This window comes from Terrapene carolina, unplaced genomic scaffold (assembly GCF_002925995.2).
Source record: "Terrapene carolina triunguis isolate 2854851 unplaced genomic scaffold, T_m_triunguis-2.0 Scaffold32592, whole genome shotgun sequence".
NCBI classification, from domain to species: Eukaryota; Metazoa; Chordata; order Testudines; family Emydidae; genus Terrapene; species Terrapene triunguis.
Window position 1 is genome coordinate 3,424 of NW_020696943.1, and position 24,374 is coordinate 27,797.

At 54.2% G+C, this 24,374-nt stretch overlaps 1 protein-coding gene across 1 annotated transcript; it reads right to left on the reverse strand.

Moving 5' to 3' along the window:
• Positions 1-1,129: 1,129 nt before the first annotated feature.
• Positions 1,130-23,511, reverse strand: LOC112109986 (deleted in malignant brain tumors 1 protein-like). The gene is made up of 7 exons (XM_026663121.2): positions 23,136-23,511; positions 19,905-20,234; positions 17,579-17,908; positions 13,904-14,233; positions 7,193-7,522; positions 4,241-4,354; positions 1,130-2,605 (listed from the first exon to the last, which is right to left on the reverse strand). Exons 1-7 carry the CDS (start codon positions 23,509-23,511, stop codon positions 2,475-2,477), a joined length of 1,941 nt encoding a protein of 646 aa, XP_026518906.1. The 3' UTR covers positions 1,130-2,474.
• Between the last annotated feature and the right edge of the window lie 863 nt (positions 23,512-24,374).

Below are 24,374 nucleotides of genomic sequence, written 5' to 3' on the forward strand. Positions count from 1 at the left end.
GGCAGGGGCTCTGGGGGAAGGGGCAGTGCGAGGGCAGGGGCTCTGGGAGAAGGGGTGGTGCAAGGGTGAGGGCTCTGGGAGAAGGGGCGGCACGAGGGCAGGGGCTCTGGGGAAAGGGTCTTCGCGAGGGCAGTGGCTCTGGGGAAAGGGGTGGTGTGAGGGCAGGGTCTCTGGGAGAAGGGGCAGTGCAAGGACAGGGGCTCTGGGGGAAGGGGCTGGGTGAGGCAGGGGAGTCCAGGGGAAGGGGCGGCGCGAGGGCAGGGACTTTGGGGGAAGGGACGGTGCGAGGGATGGAGTTCAAGGGGAAGGGGCTATATGAGGGCAGGGTCTCTGGGAGAAGGGGCAGCACGAGGGCAGGGGCTCTGGGGGAAGGGGCTGTGTGAGGGAGGGGAGTCCAGGGGAAGGGGTGGCGCGAGGGCAGGGACTCTGGGGGAAGGGGTGATTCGAGGGCAGGGACTCTGGGGGAAGGGGCGGTGCGAGGGCAGGGACTCTGGGGGAAGGGGTGATTCGAGGGCAGGGACTCTGGGGGAAGGGGCGGTGCAAGGGCAGGGGCTCTGGAGGAAGGGGCAATGCGAGGTCAGGGACTCTGGGGGAAGGGGCGGTGTGAGAGCAGGGGCTCTGGAGGAAGGGGCAATGCGAGGTCAGGGGCTCTGGGGAAAGGGGCGGTGAGAGGGATGGAGTTCAAGGGGAAGGGGCTATATGAGGGCAGGGACTCAGGGGAAGGGGCGGTGCGCGGGCAAGGACTCTGGGGGAAGGGGGGGTGCCAGGGATGGAGTTCAAGGGGAAGGGGCGGTGCGAGGGCAGGGGAAATGGGCGGCATGAGGGGTGTCGCCACTGTTCAGTCGCCGGTGGCCCCCCCACTCTTAGGAAGCTTCTGGTGCCCCTGGATCCCACCCACATAGTCTTGGGGACGGGGTGAGGCCTACAGGGAGGCGCTGAGTAACAGTTGGTGCTGTGTCCCGGGTCTATGCCAGCCACCCTGCCACCATGACAAGGAGTTTCACTGCCCCCCAACTCGAGAGTGAGGCTGCAGTACCCCCTCCAACATTCCTCCAGTATCCTTCCCAGTACACACACACCCCTCCAGTACCCCCCAAACATCCCCACCAGCACCCTCCAGATCCCCTCTTTCCCCCACAATAGTGTCCTCTTTGGGGGAACCTGAACTATGGTAACCCTAACTAGGGAGAAGCCAATGGGCTTTTGATGCATCCACTAAGAAAGTATCTCACAAGTGTTGGCCTCTTGTGGAAAGATGGAAGTACCTAATTTCTAGAGCCCTGCACACTCGCGGATATCTGCTTTATAGCCACAGATATCCATGGATCATTTTTGTGGATTGTGGCTCAGATGCGGATACAAATTTTGTATCCATGCAGGGCTCCACTAATTTCACCCCCCAGGGATGGAAGAGGATGGACTTGCTGATAGTGCTACATTATCATTATACACACAATTCCATAGAGCTATAGACATTAAGGCCAGAAGGGACCTTCGTGATGATTTGGGCTGACCTGCACATTGCAGTGAAATGCACAACAGGGCTCGTGCCTGGACACAGCTGTCATCTCCAAGTCTAGCTGTGTAATATTACGGCAGGGTGCCGGTGGGAAGGTTAGAGGGGAGCTCTCTGTATCTGTAACTGCGGCCCATTCCTTTCCAATAAGCAAGGCACCATCATGCAGCTGCACTCAGTTCTGCACCTTATCTACACACTAGAAACAATCATGATCATTTACTGGGGGCCCGGGCTGGCTGCTGCACAGACTGGCTGGCCTGGTGCCCCGAGCTCAAAGTGCATTGGGCACAGACAGAAAGACGGGGTCTGGCGCCCCAAGCTCAGAGTGCATTGGGCACACACAGACAGGGCCTGGCTCACCGAGCTCAGAGGGCATCGGACACAGACAAACAGACAGGGCCTGGCACATTGGGCACAGACAGACAAACAGGACCTGGCACCCCGAGCTCAGGGGGCATCGGGCACAAACAGACAGACAGGGCCTGGCACATTGGGCACAGACAGGACCTGACACATCGGGCACAAACAGACAGACAGGGCCTGGCACATTGGGCACAGGCAGACACCCGTAGTCAGTCTCTCCCCATAGCTCGTCTGCATGTGGGGGTGGTTGCTTTGTGGGGAAGGAGCCGGCTGTCCCTGTGCACCTGACAATGGTTCTGCAGGTCACACCACATGCTGTCCCCATGGCTGGGCACAGGCTGCTCAGGGATGGGCATGGGAGCTGCACCAGGGAAAGCTGGGTGGGGGACAGAGCAGGGGAGCCTTCCAAGGCAGCTGGGGAGGGTAATGGGGGAGCTGAGACCTCCAGCCAGTAGCCGCAGCCCCCAGATGAGCCCCATCAGCGTCCCCACAGTCCAGGCAGCTGTCAGCCCTGGGGCTGCTCTGTGCAGGATCCCACCGGCCGGTCTCTCACTGCAGGCTGAGCCCAGCCCAGCCCGGCGGCATGCGGCTCTCACAGCACCGCGTCTTCCCTCACCAGCCAAGTCATATCGCTGTCGGGCTGCTCAGGGGGCTCTGGATTTGCTGCTCCCTGGGGCCGGGCCGGGGTCCCTGGAGCCCCCAGCGCCTCCATGTGCACATGGCCTGCAAGCAAGAGGACAGGGTGAAGTGCCCAGGCTAGGGTTGCCAACTTTCTAATTGCACAAAACCGAACACCCTTGCCCGACCCCCTGCCCCTTCTCTGAGACCCCACCCACCTCCCTCCAGCCCCCCTCTCTCTATCGCTTGCTCTCCCCCACTCTCACTCACTTTCACGGGGCTGGGGCAGGGGCTTGGGGTGCCGGGGGGGTGAGGCTTCCAGATGGGGGTATGGGGTGCTGGGGGTGGGGCCAGAAATGAGGGGTTCAGAGTCTGGGAGGGGGCTCCAGTCTGGGGCAGGGGGTTGGAGTGTGGAAGTGAGTGAGGGCTCTGGCTGGGGGTGTGGGCTCTGGGGTGGGGCTGGGGATGAGGGGTTTGAGGTGCAGGAGGGGGCTCCAGGCTGGGGCCAAGGGATTTTGAGTGCTGGAGGGGGCTCAGGGTTGGGGCAGGAGGTTGGGGTGCAGGTGGGGCTGTGGGGTCTGGGAGGGAGTTAGGGTGCAGGACGGTGTTCCGACCTGGGGCAAGGGGTTGGGGTGCGGGTCCGGGCTCTGGGAGGGAGGGTGCAGGAGGGGGTTCTGACCTTGGCCAGGAGGTTTGGGCTTTGGGTGTGGGCTCTGGGAGGGAGAGTGCAGGAGGGGGTTTTGACCTGGGGCAGGGGGTTGAGGTGCGGGTGGAGGTGTGGGGTCTGGGGTCTGGGAGGGAGTTAGGGTGCAGGAGGGGGTTTTGACCTGAGACGGGGGTTGGGGTGTGGGTGTGGGCTCTGGGAGGGAGGGTGCAGGAGGGTTTTTTGACCTGGGGCAGGGGCTTCAGGCTGTGGGCTCTGGCCAGGCAGCGCTTACCTCAGGAAGCTCCCAGTCAGCAGCGCAGCGGGCTTAAGGCAGGCTCCCTGCCTGTCCTGGCTCCACGCTGATCCTGGAAGCGGCCGGCATGTCCGGCCCTGAGGCAGAGGCACAGTCACCAGGGGGCTCTACACGGTGCGTGCTTCCTGCACCAGCAGGCACTGCCCCCCACATCTCCCACAGAGCTTGGTTCCTGGCCAATGAGAGCTGCGGAGCCGGCGCTGGGGGCAGGAGCAGCATGCGGAGCTTCCCTGATCACCCCTGTGCCTAGGGGTTGCAGGGACATGGTGGCCACTTCCGGGGAGCTGCACAGATCCAGAGCAGGGAGGGAGCCTGCCTTAGCCCTGATACGTCACCAATTGGACTTTTAACGACCTGGTCAGCGGTGCTGACCCGAGCCACCACAGTCTCTTTTCAACCGGGCGTTCCAGTCAAAAAACGGATGCCTGGCAACCCTAGCCACCCCCAGCCCGCCCTCACCCAGCATCCCAGGGTGCCTTGTGAATGGGACCCCACTGCCAGGGCAGGGCTGTAGGGACGGGGCACCCGCAGGCCGGGACAGTGGGCCTGTGCATGGCAGTTAGAGCAGAGACCCCAGTAGCTGTGAGAGCAGAAGGTTCCCATGCAGGGAGGCAGCCCAGGGCATGGACAGGGCACTGGGCTGTTGCTCAGGGATATTGGGCTCCAGCTGGGGCTGGATTCTGGGTCAGGATGGCAAGGCAGCCCTTGTCCCAGCTCCCCTTCCCCTCCCGTGCGGGGCGCCGTGCCTTGCAGCGCTGTGCTCGGGGTTCAGGGCTCTTACCCAGGGAGTTCCCAGTGGCTCTGTCCTGACGCATCCTCCAGCAGAGCAGGACCCCACAGATCAGCACCACGAGGGCACCCAGGCCGAGGAGCACAGAGCAGAGTAGCCCAGAGCCTGGGGAGAGAACCAGGAAATGAGCTGTGCCCGTCTCTGCACCACAGCCCCTGAGACTGACTCCCTCCCCACCCACAGGCCCCTGCCAAGGCTGACTCCCTCCCCTGCCCCATAACCCCCATGGTTGACCATACATCCCGTTTTGGCCAGGACAGTCCCTTTTTTAAGCCCTGTCCCAGCCATCCTGAATTTTTTGGCAAACGTGGGCATATGCCAAAAAGTGGGGTGCAGAGCAACATTGGGGGGCAGGTGGCAATGCCAGCTCCGTGCAGGGGGAGATGCAGGGGTCGGGAGGGGGGCAGGCAGGGCTTGGGTGCGTAGCGACACCAGCCCAGCTTGGCATGAGGGGGCAGGCAGGACTCAGGTGAGTGGCTTGGACCAGCCCTGCACAGTGGGGGGGAAGGAGGGCTTGGGCTAGACCCATGTGGTGTTCCGTTTTCCCTTTGGGAAATATGGTTACCCTACCCCCCACCCCCCCCCCCCCCCGGCAGAGGCAGATTTAGGTTTCCTGCGGCCCTGGGCCAGAGCAAGTGGGGGCTCCTCCCTACCTCTTCTACCTGCAACCCCACCCATGGCCCCATCCTGTTCTGCCTCTTCCCCGGAAGCCCTGCCCTTGGTCCATCCACAGCCCTGACCCATTCCACCGTCCATTTGCTCCTCTCTGCCCCCCCCCACCACTGCAGCCCAAAGGCCGAAGAAGCTCTGTCCCCCCTGCCAGAGTCCCGGGGCTGCAGTGGGGAGCAAGCACTCCTCTAGTCCCGAGGCTGCAGCAGTTACCAAGTTTCTACTCGCCCAAAACCAAACACCCTTGCCCCGCCCCATGCCCCGCTCCTCCTCTGAGGCCCTGCCCATGCCCCGCTTCTTCTCCAAGTCCCCACCCCGGCTCACTTCATTCCTTCCGCCCCGTCGCTTGCTTTCCCCACCCTCACTCACTCGCTCATTTTTACCGGGCTGGCTCAGGAGGCTGGGGTGCTGGGGGGGGGGGCGGATACGGGCTCTTGATGGGGGTGCAGACTCTGATGTGTGGCCGGGCGTGAGGGATTTGGGGTGAAGGTGGGGGCTGAGGGCTGGGGTGTGGGAAGGGGTGCAGGCTCCAGCTGCAGATGAGGGGTTTTGGGTGAAGGAGGGGGCTCTGTGCGTGGGCTCAGGGGTTCAGAGGGTGGGAGAGGGCTCTGGGTGGGGGCAGAGGGTTGGGGTACGGGGGATGTGAGGGCTCTGGCTGGGGGTTCAGACTCTGAGTTGAGGCTGGACATGAGGGGTTTGGGGTGTAGGAGGGTTCTCTGGGCTGGGACCGAGGGGTTTGGAGGGTGGGAGGGGGATCAGGGCAGGGAGTTGGGGCATGGTGGGGGAGATGAGGGCTCTGGCTGGGGGTGTGCGCTCTGGGGTGGAGCTGGGGATGAGGGGGTTGGGGTGTAGGAGGGTGATCTAGGCTGGGATCGAGGGGTTCGGAGGGCAGGAGGGGGATCAGGGCTGGGACTGGGACAGGAGGCTGGGGCCTCGGAGGGGGTCAGGGTGCAGGCTCCGGGTGGCACTTTCCTCAAGCTGCTCCCGGAAGCAGCGGCATGTCCCCCCTCCAGCTCCTACAGAGAGGTGTAGCTAGGAGGCTCTGCATGCTGCCCGCCCCACAGGCACCGCTCCCACAGCTCCCATTGCCTGTGGTTCCTGGACAATGGGAGCTGCGGAGGCGGTGCTTGGGGCAGGGGTAGCCTGTGGAGCCCCCTGGCTGCCCTACGTGTAGGAGCTGGAGAGGGGACATGCCAGCTGCTTCCTGGGAGCCACAGAGAGCCTGCCAGCCCAGCTGCATGGCGATGCCAACCGGACAGTCAATGGCCCGGTCAGCAGGGCTGACCGTAGCCACCAGGATCCCTTTTGGACCAGATGTTCCAGTCAAAAACTGAACACCTGGTCACCCAAGCTGGGGCTTCCCCAGTCCCGCCCACCTGCCCGGTGCTTCTGCCAGGGATTGAATTCACCTGGAGCTTCTGCTAGGGCTCTGGGCTTCTGTTGCCCCACAGAGGATTTCTGCTGGGGGTGGGGCCCCCATTTTTCCAGGCCCCCAATTGGCTGGGGCCCCTGAGCGTGGGCCCCAGAAGGCCCATTGTATAATCCACCACTGCCCATGGCTGACTCCTTCCCCTGCCCCACAGCCCCTATGGGGCCAATTCTGACCCTCACTCCACAGACCACCCTGTGGCCACCTCCCTGCCCCATCCCACAGCCCCATGCAGAGCTGAGTCTATCCCCCTCAGCACCTTGGCCGCTGACCCTGTCCCCCTGCCACAGACCCCGAGGAGGAGCACGGCATGTGGAGCTGTGCAGGGCCCTGCGCTGGGGGTGGCTCACGGGTCCCAGCTCAGACTCGAGCCTGAACACAGGTCACGCATGTGGGGTTGGAGGAAGCTCTGACTACTGCCCCCAGGGACCATTTCCAGCCCAAGGAGTGTGGAGGGGGTTAGAGAGAGGGTTGGGGGCACCAGCTTCCAGAGGTCCCTCCCCAGCTGCTCCCACAAGCACTGCCCCCCAGACCCCACAGGCTCTCTGCCCCCCAGATCTGTGCTCTGGGTCTGCCTGCAGGAGTAGCAGCCTCCAGCTCCGGAGCCAGGGCTGGCAGGAGAGGGAGCCCCGTCGTGGAGGAGGCTGCTCAGAGACCCAGGAGTGGTGCCCCAGGCTGAGCAGGGCTGTGGGAACCGCTGGGACGGCCAGTAACCTCAGTGTGGTGGGCAGAAGCCCTGGCGCTGCCCCCCGGAGACCGGCCTCCCCCTGGCATGGCCAGGGTGTCACCCCTGCCCACCCCATGTCTGCAGGAACATGGGCATGGCTACGGTGCTGGGCACTCACCGGCCTGCCCGGCACACACCACGCTGGCCTCAGAGCCATGGCCACACAGCCCAGGACCCAGCCGGCTCAGCTGGCACTCGCTGATGAGAGACTCCTGGCCTGAGCAGCTCAAGCCCTCCAGCCAGACGTCGCCGGCCCCGTGGCCGAACTGAGCAACCCCCGGGGCTGACAGCGCCGTGCCGCAGCCCAGCTGCTTGCACACCACCCCGGCCTCCGGCAGGCCCCAGCCGGCGTCACACACGGCACCCCAGGTGTCGTTAATCAGCACCTCCACTCGCCCAGAGCAGGGGCTTGGGCCACTCGTCAACTGCAGCCTCAGCTGGCCCTGATCTGAAAAACAAAACACAGGGCATGAGAGGCTGTTCCCAGCCACCAGATGCCCGGATACACAGCACCGCACGTGGGGGAATGGGGGGTTCTGCACAAAGCAAAGAGGAGCCATTTCTATATCACCCCACCCATCTGTGTGCACGCACACTCATAAACACACACACACGCTGCACCCCTAAACACAATGCCACACAAGTAGACACACACACCCACACAATCCCATGCACAACCCCCATAAGTCCCTGTGCACACCCACACATTGCCTCAAACACACACACTGCCACATGCACACGCACTGCCGCACATGTATGCAAATGCTCATAGACTGACACGTGCACACCCCTTCACACACACACCTGCACAAACACTGCCCGTCATAAATATAAAGGAAAGAGTAGCATAAAATTCCTCCTGGGCAGCTATACTGAATCACTTTACCTGTAAGGGGTTAAGAAGCTCAAATAACCTTGTTGGCACCTGACCAGAAGGACCAATAAGGAAAAAAGATACTTTTAAATGGGGTGTGTGTGTTTGTGCTCTCTTTGTTTGTTCCCTCTCCAGATGGACAGAGAGACCAGGCAGGTACAACATCTCCTGAAAACCTACCTGAAATGAACCATCTAACATTACAAAAATTGTAAGTAAGGCAAGGAAATGTGTTAGGTTATCTGTTGTTTTAGCTTGTGAATTTTCCCTATGCTAAGAGGTAGTTTTATTTCGGTTTTTGTAACTGTGAAGCTGAGTCCAGTGGGGAGTCCTCTGTGTTTTAAATCCTTTTATTACCCTGTAATGTTACCTTCCCTCCTGATTTTGCAGGTGTGATTTTTTTACATTTTCTTTATAATAAAGTTCTTCTTTTAAGAACCTGATTGATTTTAGTGTCCTAAAGATAAAGGGTCTGGTCTGTACTTACATTAAAGACAATTGATTGGTATATTATTCTTAAGCCTCCCCAGGAAAGGGGGTGAAGGGGCTTGGGGGTATATTTTGGGGGAATCGGGATTCCAAGTGACCCGTCCCTGAATTTTTGGTTAAATCACTTGGTAGTGGCAGCAATACCGTCCAAAGAGAAGGAAAGGAATTTGTTCCTTGGGTAATTTTTTAACCTAAGCTGGTAGAATATAAGCTTAGGGGGTCTTTCATGCGGGTCCTCACATCTGTAGCTCAGAGTTCAGAGTGGGGAGGGAACCCTGACACTGCCACAAACAGGTACAGAGACAATCACACACAAAACCTGAAACGCGCACGCACACACACACCACCACACCTAGGCTGACTTCCAGGGGTTAGCACCCTCTGCAGATCCCCCACCCCACTTCCAGCAGCAGAGGCTCCTACCGCACTGGGTGTTACCTGAGCACACAACACTGGCATCTTCTCCGGGGTTACAGCCATGCTCTCCCCAAGGCTTAGCCTTGCATTCGGTGAGGGCAGCTTCTGCCCCTATGCACTGAACCTCATCCAGCCACACACGGTCAGATCCTTGTCCAAAGTGAGCCCCACGTGGCGCTGATAACGCCGTCCCACAGCCCAGCTGCCTGCACACGACTTCAGCATTGGACAAGCCCCAGCTGTCATCACACACTGTTCCCCACTGCTGGTTGTGAAGCACCTCGACCCTCCCAGGACTTTGTAAATAAACCAGATTGCACCAAAGAAACACTTGACTTATGTAAACAATTCCTCCTCTTCCCAGAAACATCCGTCACGGCTCCACTATGGCTAATGCAACCATCAGGCAACACTCCTCATTTAGGAAGAGCAGAGTGGGCATACGGCAGTGGGGGGTGGCGCCCTGACTTGCTTTACAGTTAGTAAGCACTCAGCAGTGTTGGACATGGAAAGTGTAGGGAACACTGTTCCCATTGAGACATGCAATAGGGCAGGGTTGCCAACTGACTAATCGCACAAGACCGAACTGCCGTGAAACAATTCTGAAAGCAGATGTTTTAGAAAAACGTCCAATCTTCATTCCAAAATTGCCAACAAGGGAGAGTCCACCAAGCCGCTTGGAAAATTGTTCCAATGCCTAATTACTCTCACTGTTACAAATGTACGCCTTATTTAGAGTCTGAATGTGTACAGCTTCAACTTCCAGCCAGTGGATCGTACTGTACCCTTCTCAGCTGGACAGTTTGTTTCCTATATAGGTACTTATAGACTGTGATCAAGTCACTTGTGATGGGATGAGGGAACCCCGTCCAGTGTGGGGTGAGTGCATCCTATCCTCCGAGCCGCCCTCTGCCTCAGGGTGGTGAGGCCAAATGGCTAGAGCCGATATAATTACCTTTGCCTCCAGGACTGTACAGCCTAGTGGTCAGAGTCAATTCGGCTGCCCTTGGGTAGAGAACCTAATGGTAAGGTTTATATGGCTGCCCTCTCCCTTAGTGCTGTGTCCCAATGGCCAGAGTCAGCAGAGTTGCTCCTATCCACAAGGGGGTAAGGCTTTGCAGCCAGAGCCAATGGGCCACCACCTGAGGGGAAGGGGTGGCTGGAGTGGATGGAATCTGACAACGGAACACACTTCATGTCACAAGTCGTTCAAAAGATATCGGATGCCCTACAGATCCCCTGGAAGCTCCACACACCATGGTGACCGCAGGCCAGTGGGGTAGTGGAACGTACAAATCAGACTCTTAAGCGACACCTCTCAAAGGTCTGCCAAGAGGCTTCTCTTCAATGGCCTGATGCCTTACCCCTCGTTTTGCTCCGCATTCGCGCTCTCCTAAAGGGCAGGTTAGGGCTCAGTCCCTTCGAGATTATGTTTGGAAGGGCATGGCCTATGAATGGTACACCAGTTCTGTCAGGGGAGTGGGAAATGGGGTGTGGCTTCTTATCTCAGTATATGTGCTCTCTGTCTGCTGTTCTCTGTTCTCTCCACAGGTATACCAAAGATTTGCAGCCTCTCCCGCTGGATGCCCCGATCCACTCCTTGCAGCCAGGTGACTCCGTTCTCGTTCATACCTGGAAGGACGAGCCTCTCCAAGAGAAGTGGAAGGGACCCCACACCGTCCTGTTGGTTTCCCATACAGCAGCAAAGGTCGAAGGACACAAAAACTGGATCCATCACTCTCGTCTAAAAGCAGTGTCCGCTCCTGAACGGTGGACTGTCCAGCTTGCAGAGAAGACTGCCAGCGACGATCTGGGACTTAAACTGTTATTCAGGCGACAATAATGTCTGCTGGGAATGCCCTGTGATCTCTTTGGACAGTCGCAGCGCACTCCCCGCAAGAACTCTGAGCATTGGTTGTGTTTATTTTCACAGGGCCGGCCTAACCTGGTGGCCTGGTCCCTTTTGTTTTTAATCTGCCTGCTATTGGTAATTGTTATTTTGTGGGTATTTGGGGAATTGTAATTGTTAGGCCCTAGGGTTACCTGCCCAAAATGGAATCAGGTCCAGGGTCTGCCACAGTGGTACTCTTTGCCATAGGGACAGTCCTCTTGTTAACTCCCATTTCCCCCCAAACACATGCGGGATGGAAAGAAATCCTTACTAACTTGGAAACCAACACATATGAGTCCCTGAAAGTTTGCTTTGCCCAAGAGTTTAACCTCTCAAACTGCTGGATATGCTCCCAAATCCCGCACCATGCAGCAGGGTTACCCTGGAGGGTAATTCCCCAAAATTGGTCAGATATCTGTTGGGGATGGTTCAGTAGGGGGAAAGATGCCCCGGGTACCCCCTTGTCGCAAAACTGTACCATTGAATCCCAGTATGCATTAAGGGACGACCCCTGGAAGCCGCAGGCCAAGTCAACGCACATCCCTTCCCCATTAGGCTGCGGTCAGTGGCCCCCAGGTTGGTGTGCTATCGACAGTTCCAGTCCAGCAATCACACCTGGTCTGCTGGGAATAGCACCTGTCAGTATTATTTATCCCCTGACAGTGACGCTTCTATCCCTGTCTATGTTAACGGCAAATCCGACTCTGCCACCCGGTTCGGAGGGTTTAATGACAGACAAACAGATAGGTGGAGTAGCGGTTATAACGGCTTGGTAGGGAATGGCCACTCCTTTTACATTTGTGGAACCTCTGCCTATAAGTGGCTACCGCATCGGTGGTATGGAAGCTGTTATCTAGGATATCTTGCCCCTCCCCTTCGTGTCCTCCCTAAACTGCCCCCTGGCCACCCCAGGCAGCGTAGATCTTTGTATGCCACCCCAGAGCCCATTAAGGAAGGAGACAGGTTGTGTATGATCCTCCTCCCCTCCTATGGGGTGGGACGGCTGACTCAATTTTATCGTAGGCTCTCTGTGTTTCTCACCAAGTATGCCAATGAGACCCTGGCCATAGAGAAAAGCCTTAATTCAGAGCTTTACCAGCTCCGGTTGCTGTCCTTGCAGAACAGACAGGCCTTAGATTATGTTTTAGCCTCCCAGGGCGGGGTGTGTGCCCTTATTGGAAATGAATGTTGTACTTACGTCCCGGAAAACTCACAGGACATTAACAAGCACGTCCTGTCAGACGAACAGGCTTTCGAGCAGTGGAAGGCCCAGGAAAGGGAACCCACAGTTTTCGATTCCCTTTGGAGTTGGTTGCCTGACCTGGGAGGACTGGGGGGTGGCCTTGTGCGTCTCCTCCTCACAGGTGTGGTACTGTGCCTGGTCACCCACCTCCTGATCGCTTGTTTTAAGATGCTCCTCCGTAAGCTTTGTGTCCCCCGTTCCCCAACAGTCCCAGCATACCCTCTCATTGAGAACCCCAGCTCCATGGCACTCAGTCGTATCTTGTCCACAGAATATGAGAAAACTCAGCCAAAAGCTTGTTGAGTATTCTCAAAGGAGGGAGTTGTTGGTGTCACTAGGCATAACCCTAGGTAACTCGGGAGGGTGGAAGACCACAAGTGTCAATGAAGCCTTCCTGCACTAGGCCTAAGTGAACCAAAGTCCATCCATGTTTAAACTCTAATCGACCTCAAAAGCCAGGTGCAAAAATTGGAATGTGTAACAGCCAGTTATCAGTTGCAGCACCTCTCATACCGGTCCCAAGCGGTAATAATGAGGCCTGCATGTTTCTGGCTGAAGGGGAAATAACAGTTCAAAGGGAAAAAGGACAAGATAACGGTTTAAAGAAGTGTTACTAACGAGCTAGACTTATAGCCGCCAAGATGATTTAACTGCTTAAATGTATAAACATAACTGCTATAGGGAGAAGGGAGGGGGGAAGGGGGAGGAAGAGGGGGGGAAAAAAAGGGAATAGCTTAGCTGCAAAAATGTATAAAAAGAGAAAAGGTGCTTGTGATGGTGTGCTTGATTTGAGATGTACCAGTCTCCTTGCACCGCTTTGAGATCTCAAATAAATGTTGATTGCTTCTCCACCCTGGTGTGTTCATTGGCATGAAGCACACTGGGCAACGAACCCCGCTGTTGCTGTCCTTGGGCCCTCTGTGCGGCAACAAAGGCCTCTTACCACACCACACATACTCCTCTCTGCAGTAGAGGCCCATAGCACAGTGATGGGGCTCTCGGGTCAGCACTAACTCAGACAGAAAAGCATGCTCTATTGAGCTTCCCAACAGGCTCTCTGCAGCATCAACAGTGCAATGGAGGGTGAGAGTTACCTGAGCACACAACACCAGCATCTTCCGCATAATTGTAGTTATGGTCTCCCCAAGGCCTAGCCCTGCATTTGAAGATGGCAGCTTCTGCCCCTGTGCAGTTAACCTCATCCAGCCAGGGACGGTCAGATCCTTGTCCAAATCTAGCCCCATGTGGCTCTGATAACGCCGTCCCACAGCCTAGCACACAACTCCAGCATCATGTAAGGCTGCCATCACACCCAGTTCCCCACTGCTGGTTATGAAACACCTCGACTCTCCCAGTCCAGCGATTGTGGCCATGCACTTGCTGGAGCAAAGACACTTCTGAGATGCCTGAGCCTTCAAACACCCAAGGGAATAAACACTCAGGGAGGTTCCTGTGCCTCTGGTTGTTAGAGATGCTGGGGAACGTAGCGCCTTCCACTTTGGGGTCTAAATCGGCTCCATACACAGCGACTGCCTGTCCCGGGCTGAATCTCCACCACTGACATCCAGCTCTCATGGTGGTCCCTGAGCTGTTCCCTGCAGCACAGGCCCTTAGCACCACACTGGACTATTGGGATCTGCACTGACTGTGAGGGTAGAGCAACCCCCTACTGAGCCCCCATGCCACTCCCTGCAGCACAGGCATGTAGAAGTGTGGAGGAGATATGAGATCAGCACTGACACCATTGGAAGAGGAACACTTACTGTGACCCCCAACGGGCTCCCTGCAGTACAAGCCCTTAGCACCATGCTGGGGTACTTGGGTCAGCGCTGACTCAGACAGGAGAGCTGGGTCTGTGCTGAAAGTTTCCCAACCCGAACCGTACAGCACCTACAGTAACATCATGGAGGGTTACCTGAGCACACAACACCGGCATCTTCTCCGTGGTGACAGTTATTGTCTCCCCAAGGCCGAGCCCTGCATTCGGTGAGGGCAGCTTCTGTCCCCATGCAGTGAACATCATCCAGCCAGATACGGTCAGATCCTTCCCCAAATCGAGCCCCTCCTGGGGCTGATAACGCCGTCCCACAGCCCAGCTGCCTGCACACGACTCCAGCATCAGTTATGTCCCAGTTGTCTTCACACACGGTTCCCCACTGTTGGTTGTGAAGCACCTCAACTCTCCCAGTGCAGCGACTTGAACCATTCACCAGTCGGAGCTGAGACACTTCGGAGATGCCGGAGTCTGAAAACACCCCAAGGGAATAAACACTCAGGGAGGTTCCTGTGCATCTGATCTCTCGTGTCACTGGGGATCATAGCACCTCCCGCCAACGGATCTGACCGGTAGCTGCACACAGCCACTGCCTGTCAAGGGCTCCTCACCACTGACCAAGCTAATCATGTGGCCAATGTTGAAGTTTGTCCACCCATCTCCCAGCCACGTGTCACCTAGTTAGGCAGACTGGACGGCAGTCTGACCTACTGCTCCCAGTAGAGCACTTAATGAAAAAGATCACCCCCTGCACTGCTGGCAGGAACCTCCCGGGGAGCAGATTTACACCCTCACTCCAGTGCGATACTGTGCAGTGCTGCGGGGCAGACGCTGGCATAAGCATCTCGGTGACTGGGAGTTAAACATAGTCACCCGTGTCATTAGTGGTTGCCTTAGTCTGACATCCGCATCCAATTTACATGTGTTCACTCCATACCTCCATAAAAATGTCACCCAGAGTCCATCCCCCTTAAAACTGCCTGGAGCGCAGGGACGATTGGCAGGAACCTCCTGCGCACTAGGCTGACAATGGTTCCAACCAGTGCAGAGGCAATGCACACTTCCTACAAGCAGATCGGCCCCCTCCTGAAGCAAACACCTGCCCCTGCGGTTCCTACTGACTTGCCACGACTGACTTGGCAACATCGTTTTGTGGCAGCCATTGCTGCACTCGTGTCTAGTGCTGCCAGGTCAGTACCAGTCTCAGATGAAGGATGACAGAGCTGGGCTGACAGCTGTGTCCTCACAGAGGGGCAGCAACTCTTGGATAGAGACACTGGCGTGTTGATGGATTTTCAGAAGCCTTAACTTGTATCTGCCCATTTACAATCTGGGACACAGATCCTGGACTAGGCTTAATGGGCCCCTGACTGGACTGGCCAGAGGCACTGCTGAAATGCAGAAAAGTGGCTTAGCCTGATCTGCTCAGTGTGCCTGTGGGGCAGAAATACAGACAGTCACACGTGGTGGAGGAGAGCCCCATTAGAAGACTGGACCTTGAGGATGCACAGTCAGATGGCTGAACTAGCTAGAGGTAAGCAAGGACAGAATGAGCTCTCCCCTGACAGCTAGTGATGAGCTGGGGAGGGGGAAAGGCTTCAGGACCAGACTGTATTTACATCAACACACCCACTCTGCCTAGGTATCCAACAGACAGGTGTGTTGGCTGATGCTGGGTTACAAATCATTGTAGTAATTGAAAGCGGGGTAGTGAAATGTTGTTGTCCTGATTGTGTGAATAATGGACAGCAGAACTGTGCTTCCTCTGCCCTGACTGAAGGGGTCACCCACAACTGAACTGAACTCACTAACCAGGGGGCTCAGATAACAGACCCCTATCAAGAGTGAGAGGGGGTGAAGATGGATGTTCCTGCTGAGGGGTGTGGCCGCTGTGTAAGGGGTCTAGGGGTAGTTTAATCTGCCCCTCACCACTCTTCAAAGGCTCCATTAGGAGTCTTTTTGGTTTCAGTGATCACTAGAGCTGCTGTGAGACAGTGTTTCTGCCCAGCCTGCTTCAGCACTGAGGGTTCCCCACTAAGAGCTGACACTCACGGAGAGCTGGGTGGAGCCTCAGGAGAGCAACCTGCAGAGGTCACAGTAGAGAGCCAGCAGCCCACTCATCACCCTAATGGGAGCAAGATGTTTGTATGGGACATAGTTGAAGAGAGATGTAAAATGTAGAATATGAGGCTCCAGAAGTGTTGAAGTGAAGCTTGTCACCTGCGCCATGGCAATCCCTTCGGATGAGCCAATCGGCACATAGAAAAAAATACAGCTGTGGAGACAGGCTATATTCACTGTCTGGGTCAAGTGGGGGCCTGAGAATTTACAAAGACAAAGGACCCTCAGCACAAGTGTCAAAGTTCCTTCCCCACTCTGAACTTTAGAGTACAGATATGGCGACCTGCATGTAAACTTCTAAGCTTAATTACCAGCTTAAATCTGGTTTTGCTACCACCACTCCCAAGAGCTAACTCCCTGCCCTGGGTAGCCTTGAGAGACTGCTCCACCAATTCCCTGGTGAACACTGATCCAAAACCCCTTGGATCTTAAAACAAGGAAAAATTAATCAGGTTCTTAAAAAGAAGGCTTGTAATTAAAGAAAGAAAGGTAAAAATCATCTCTGTAAAATCAGGATGGAAAATAACTTTACAGGGTAATCAGATTCAAAGAGCCCAGAGGAACCCCCTTCTAGCCTTAAGTTCAAAGCTACAGCAAACAGAGATAAACACTCTAGCAAAAGGAACATTTACAAGTTGAGAAAACAAAGATAAACCTAATACACCTTGCCTGGCTGTTACTTACAAGTTTGAAATATGAGAGACTTTTTCAGAAGATTTGGAGAGCATGGACTGATGTCTGGTCCCTCTTAGTCCCAAGAGCGAACAAAAACCAAAACAAAGAGCACAAACAAAAGCCTTCCCCCCCACCAAGATTTGAAAGTATCTTGTCTCCTTATTGTTCCTTTGGGTCAGGTGTCAGCCAGCTTACCAGAGCTTCTTATCCCTTTACAGATAAAAGGATTTTGGAGTCTCTGGCCAGGAGGGATTTTATAGTATTGTACACAGGAGGGCTGCTACCCTTCCCTTTATAGTTATGACAACAAGTCTCTGAAGAGAGACCTACTCTGGGAAGAGACAATGGCTTGTACCTACAAAGAAAGAGGAGAGGGGACAAGAGCTCCCCTTCACCCAGGAGGCGGCTGACAGCGTTTGTCTCAGGAATAGGAGATCATAGCCAAGCCTGGAGTAAAACCCTGGAAGGATTGTGGGGTAAGCGTTGCTCTACCAGACAGAAAAGTATCTCGTTCAATGAGTCTAGGGTCTAGTCAGCGTGGTATGATTTTATTGTCCATAGAACCATTTCTTTCCAACCCTTCTCCTTGCAACCCCTCGAATCTCTACACTCTGTGAAATCATTTGTCCATGGTGCTTGGTGTGACTGCACTGGGGCATTAGGGCCAGCACAACTACAAATGGAGGACCCCCACACTGACAACCCCCTACCTCCAGCACAGGCCCCCTACCACAGCACTAGGGAACTGGGGCCAGCACGGACTTCAAGGGGAGAGCGTGAGTGTCCCCTACTGATCCCCCACACCGCTCCCTGCAGCACAGGCACATAGAGCCACACAGGGGAATTAGGGTCAGCACAGACTGAGAGGAGAGCGCTCCCTACAGGAACCGCCATATTGCTCCCTGAAACACTGGCCCCAAGCACCATGCTGGGGTCAACACTGGCTGTGAGGGGACAATGCCCCATAATGAGCTTCCCACCCTGCTCCCTGCAACAGGCACAGTGGTAGATGAAGGTTACCTGAGCACACAACACCGGCATCTTCTCCGTGATGACAGTTATTGTCTCCCCAAGGCCGAGCCCTGCATTCGGTGAGGGCAGCTTCTGTCCCTGTGCAGTGAACATCATCCAGCCAGATACGGTCTGATCCTCGCCCAAATCGAGCCCCTCCTGGGGCTGATAATGCCGTCCCACAGCCCAGCTGCCTGCACACGACTCCAGCATCAGTTATGTCCCAGCTGTCATCACACACGGTTCCCCACAGCTGGTTGTGAAGCACCTCGACTCTCCCAGCGCAGCGACTTGGACCATTCACCAGTCGGAGCAGAGTCACTTCTGAAATACCTGAGTCTGCAAAGCCCCAAGGGAATAAACACTCAGGGAGGTTCCTGTGCATCTGATCACTAATGACGCTGGTAAACATGGAGCCTCCAACTTACGGGTCTGAACAGCCTGTGCAACAGCCTGTTAGGGGTTCACTCCCTGTCAATTTATATTATTACAGTTGAAGTTGTTTTATCCGGCGTGTTGGGGAAATGGGGAGCACCAGTTTGTGGTGGAGCCTCAGGAGACCAACCTGCAGAGGTCACAGTAGAGAGGCTGTGGACATGTAGCCTGGGGTAGGACAGGGCAGCTGAGAAACAGGACAGGGAAATATGCAGGCTGTGTAGGGCAGTAATTGAGAAAGAATTGGGTCTCCTATGTCCAGCTCTTGGGGAAGTTACAAGTTCAGGACTAATTCCCTGAAATGCAAATCCACCGGAACACAGTAATTGGGAACCGGACTCTTGAGAAATTGGCCCTGGATTTTTAGTCTGAGTGAGCGGCTGCAGGCTCCATTGACACCAAATCCAACCAGTGTAAGAAGCAGTTACCCAGGTCCCCAATGTGCCGCAGAGGTGTCTGGCCCAGAGATGAGTAGACGCCAACTGGCAGAGGGCACAAGGATGCCTAGAGTTATTTGGGGATCCCCTGGGTGAGATATACGCACAATAGCTCACCATAGGTGGTATGTGAGGTCTCTACCAAGAGCCAGCAGCCCACTCGTCGCCCTAATGGGGGCAAGATGTTTGTATGGGACATAGTTGAAGAGAGATGTAAAATGTAAAATATGAGGCTCCAGAAGTGAAGTGAAGTGAAGCTGTTGAAGTGAAGCTTGTCACCTGTGCCATGGCAATCCCTTCGGCTGAGCCAATCAGCACATAGAACAGAGCACAGCCGTGGAGACAGGCTATATTCACTGTCTGGGCCCAGTGGGGGCCTGAGAATTTACATAGACAAAGGACCCTCAGCACAAGTCTGGGAAGAGAGACCCGCTCTAGGAAGACAATGGTCTGTACCTATAACCCACACATCTCGTGGGTGTTGTGTTCTGTCCCATCTAGTTTCACCGAGAACACATATTTGAGATAAAATGAGTCTGCTCTATAACCTTAGCTAACAGCCCATTAGTTTTTAGCTCATGCAGTAGAGACTCATGCAGTAAGCTTCAGAGGTCCCAGGTTTGATCCCGATGACCGGAGTCTATCTGCGTTATATACCTAGAAAGAAAGAGGAGAGGGGACAAGAGCTCCCTTTCACCCTGGAGGTGGCTGACAGTGTTTGTCTCAGGAACAGGAGATCACAGCCAAGCCTGGAGTAAAACCCTGGAAGGACTGTAGGGTGAGTGTTGCTCTACCAGGCAGAAAAGTATCTCGTTCAACGAGTCTAGGCTCTAGTCAGCGTGGTATGATTTTATTGCCCTGGAACCATTTCTTTTCAACCCTTCTCCATCCTACCCCTCAAATCTCTACACTCTCTGAAATCACTTGTTCTTGTTGTCACTATGAAGTGATCTCGGGCTTTGCGTTGATCGGGGCAGAGATGGCAGGTGGAGCTGGTCAGCTGGGGGCCCTGTTCCTTTGGGAGCAGCAGATCTGTGACTGCTGTGAATGCCCAGCGGGACAGGGGCTGGGTGCTGCTGGGGGCTGGAGTTTGCCGATCGTCAACCTGGAGAGAGACCCCCCCCCTCAAGACATAGAGGACACGGCTTGTGTGGCCTGTGTCTGAGGGAGTTGGGGACCTGCCCCCCAGCAGGCACAGACAAGGCTTCCTCATGCCAGTGGCCCTTGGCACCGCATTGAGCCCACGCCCCACTCCCTACAGCACAGGCCCATAGAACCGCACAAGGGGATTAGGGTGAGCACTGACTGTGAGAGGAGCCCCTTACTTATACCGTCATATTGCTCCCTGAAGCTCAGGCCCCAAAGCACCATGGTGGGGTGAGCACTGGCTATGAGGGACAGTGCCCCGAAATGAGCTTCCCACCCTGCTCCCTGCAACACGCATGGTAGTGGAAGAAGTTTACCTGAGCACACAACACCAGCATCTTCTCCGTGGTTACAGTTATTGTCTCCCCAAGGCCGAGCCCTGCAATGGGAGAGGGTAGCTTCTGTCCCTGTGCAGTGAACGTCATCCAGCCAGATACGGTCTGATCCTCCCCCAAATCGAGCCCCTCCTGGGGCTGATAACGCCATGCCACAGCTCAGCTGCCTGCATACGACTCCAGCATTAGTTATGTCCCAGCTGTCATCACACACGGTTCCCCACTGCTGGTTGTGAAGCACCTCGACTCTCCCAGCGCAGAGACTCGGGCCATTCACCAGTCGGAGCTGAGCCACTTCTGAGATGCCGGAAGCTGCAAAGCCGAAAGGGAATAAACACTCAGGGAGGTTCCTGTGCATCTGATCACTACTGATGCTGGGGGATGAAGTCCCTCCAAATGATGGGTCTGAATAACCTCTGCAACTGCCCATTAGGGGTTCACTCACCACTAGGGCTGTCAATTAATCACAGTTAACTTGGTCTCAGAGCACCTGATCAATCTGGAGTCCAGTGGCACCATAAAGACTAACAGATTTATTTGGGCATAAATTTGATACTTGATACCCCTCATACTTGATCCATCTGGGTGCGGGGTCACAAGCCCCCCATCCCCACCCCCGAGCTGCTGCTTGTCTTATGCCTAGCATGTTCATTCACCCCACCCGCCCCACACACACTATCGGCAGTTACGGGTTGTCTCTGGTGCTGGGCCTGTGTTTCTCCAGCAGTGAGGAGGTAAGTGAGCATCAACACCAGAAAGAGAAAGTCTAGAGGAGGTTTGAGGAAAATGTCATTCTCAGAAAGTGCGGAATACCTGAAACATTTTATTTGAAACTAGGGCTGTCGATTAATCGCAATTAACTCATGTGATCAACACAAAAAATTTAATCACAATTTAAAAAATTAATCGCAATTTTAAACGCACTTTTAAACAATAGAATTCCAATTGAAATTTATTAAATATTTTGGATGTTTTTCTACGTTTTCAAGCATACTGATTTCAATTACAACACAGAATTCAAGTGTACTGTGCTCACTTGTTATTATTATTTTGGATTACAAATATTTGCACTGTAAACATGATAAACAAAAGAAATTGTATTTTTCAATTCACCTCATAAAAGTACTGTAGTGCAATCTCTTTCTCGTGTAAGTGAAAAATACAAACGTAGATTTTTTGTTGTTGCATAACTGCACTTAACAATGTAAAACTTAGAGCCTACATGTCCACTCACTCCTACGTCTTGTTCAGCCAATTGCTAAGACAAACACGTTTGTTTACATATATGGGAGACAATGCTGCCTGATTCTCATTTACAATGTCATCAGAAAGTTAGAACAGGTGTTCGCATGACACTTTTGTAGCTGGCATTGGAAGTTATTTACATGCTGGATATGCTAACCATTCATATGCCCCTTCATGCTTCGGCGACTATTCAAGACGACATGCATCCATGGTGATGACGCTCATTAAATAAATAATGTGTTAATTTAATTTGTGACTGAAATCCTTGGGGGAGATTTGTGTATCTCCAGCTATGTCTTTTACCTGCATTCTGCCATATATTTCATATTATACCAATCACGCATGATGACAGCACATGTTGTTCGTTTTAAGAACACTTTCACTACAGATGTGACAAAACGCAAAGAAGGTCCCAATATGGGATTTCTAAAGCTAGATACAGCACTTGACCCAAGGTTTAAGAATCTAAAGTTCCTTCCAAAATCTGAGAGGGACAAAGTGTGGAGCAGACTTTCAGAAGTCTTAAAAGAGCAACACTCTGATGCGGAAACTACAGAACCTGAACAACCAAAAAAGAAAATCAACCTTCTCCTGGTGACATCTGACTCAGAGGATGAAAATGAACATTTGTTGGTCTGCACTGCTTTGGATCGTTATCGAGCAGAACCCATCATGAGCATGGACACGTCCTCTGGAATGATGGCCGAAGCATGAAGGGACATATAAAACTTTATGCATCTGACGCATAAATATTTTGCAACCCCAGGTACTACAGTGCCATGTGAACGTGTGTTCTCACTTTCAGATAACATTGTAAACAAGAAGCAGGCAGTAATATCTCCAGCAAATGTGAACAAACTTCTCTGTCTGAGTGATTGGCTGAACAAGAAGTAGGACTGAGTAGACTTCTAGAATCTAAAGTTTTACATTGTTTTTTATTTTTGATTGCAGTTATTTGTAATTGCAGTAATTCTACATTTGTAAGTTCAACTTTCCTGATAAAGAGATTGCAGTACAGTACATGTATGAGGTGAATTGAAAATACTATTCCTTTTGTTTCTATTTCACTGTGCAAATACTTGTACTCAAAAATAAATATAAAGTGAGCACTGTACGCTTTGTATTGTGTATTGTAATTGAATTCAATATATTTGAAAATGGAGAAAACATTCCCCCCAAATTAAAATACATGGTATTCTATTATTGTGCAAAGGCGCGATTAATTGCACGATTAATCACGATACATTTTTTTAGTCACTTAACAGCCCTACTCACCACCACTGCCATGCAGCCACTTCTGGGGTGGAACAGGGCAGCTGACAGATCAGGCACAGAAACTCATGGGCTGTGTAGCAGAGGGAGTGAGGAAGAACCCAGTCTCCAGTCACAGCAGTGGGGGATATTACAGGTTCAGAGGTAATTAGCTGAGATGGAAATCACCCGGAGTGGTAGGGGTAGGAAACCCACATAAAGGGACCCCTGAGCATCTGCAGGCTCCATTTGAAGTCTCCATAGGACCCCAAATCCTACAAATGGGATTTACGTTTACCCAGCGCCCCATTGTGCTGTAGCAGCTGTAGAGCAGCGGGGGATCAGAGTGATCAGTGCCAGGACATGATCTCTTACTGAGGCACATGTACTGCTCCCTGGAGTGCAGGCCCTAAGTGCTGTGCTGGGGCACTGGGGACAGCACTGACGTCGAGGACAGAGAGCCTCCTACTGAGCCCCCATCCTCCTCCCTGTAGCACAGGCATGTAGAACTGTGTGGGGACAATGGGGTCAGCACTGACACCATGGGAAGAGCGACACTTACTGTGACCCTGAACCAGCTCCCTGCAGTACAGGCCCTTAGCACCATTCTGGGGCACTGGGGTCAGCGCTGACTCAGACAGGAGAGCTGGGTCTCTGCCGAAAGCTTCCCAGCCTGATCCCTGCACAATACACAGTGACGTGAAGGATGCAAGTTACCTGAGCACACAACACCGGCATCTTCTCCATGGGTACAGTTATTCTCTCCCCAAGGCCGAGCCCTGCAATCGGAGAGGGCAACTTCTGTCCCTGTGCAGTTGACATTATTCAGCCAAATATGGTCAGATCCTTGCCCAAAATGAGCCCCAACTAGGGCTGATAACGCCATCCCACAGTCCAGCTGCCTGCACACGACTCCAGCATCCTGTAAGTCCCAGCTGTCATCACACACGGTTCCCCACTGCTGGTTGTGAAGCACCTCGACCCTCCCAGCGCAGCGACTAGAACCATTCACCAGTCGGAGCTGAACCACTTCTGAGATGCCGGAGTCTGCAAACACCCAAGGGAATAAACACTCAGGGAGGTTCCTGTGCATCTGATCTCTTGTGTCGCTGGGGAATGTAGCAAATCCTGCTGGCAGGTCTCTGCATAGAACGACTGCCTGTCAAGGGCTCCCTACCACTGACCAGGCTAATCACTTGGGCAATGTTGTCCACTCCCCTCTCAGCCAGCTGTCACCTAGTTAGGCAGACTGGACTACAGTCTGACCTACTGCTCCCACTAGAGCACTTAATGAAAAAGATCACCCCCTGCACTGCTGGCAGGAACCTCCTGGGGAGTAGATTTACACCCTCACTCCTGGCACTGGTATTCACTCCAGTGCGATACTGTGCAGTGATGCGGGGCAGATGCTGGCATAAGCATCTTGGTGATTGGGAGCTGAACACAGTCACCTGAGTCATTAGTGGTTGCCTTTGCCTGACATCAGCATTGAATTTACATGTGTTGGCTCCATAGCTCCCTGAAAACATCACCCAGAGTCCATCCCCCTTAGAACTGCCTGGAGCGCAGGGACGGCTAGCAGAAACCTGCTGCGCACCAGGCTGACAATGGTTCTGACCAGTGAAGAGGCAATGCACACTTTCTACAAGCAGATTGGCCCCTCCTGAAGCAAACTGGGGCCAGGACTGACTTACAGGGGAGAGCGTGAGCGTCCCCTACTGAGCGAAGGTGGTGTCACCAGGAGGGCTTTGGCTTCCTAGACCACAGGATGCTATTTGAGGAAGGACTGCTAGGCAGAGATGGCGTTCACCTTTCGAGGACGGGAAAGACCCTATTTGGACACAGACTGGCTAACCTAGTGAGGAGGACTTTAAACTAGGTTCGACGGGGACAGGTGAGCAAAGCCCATAGGTAAGTGGGGAACATGGAGACCTGGGAGATGGGTCGGAAACGAGA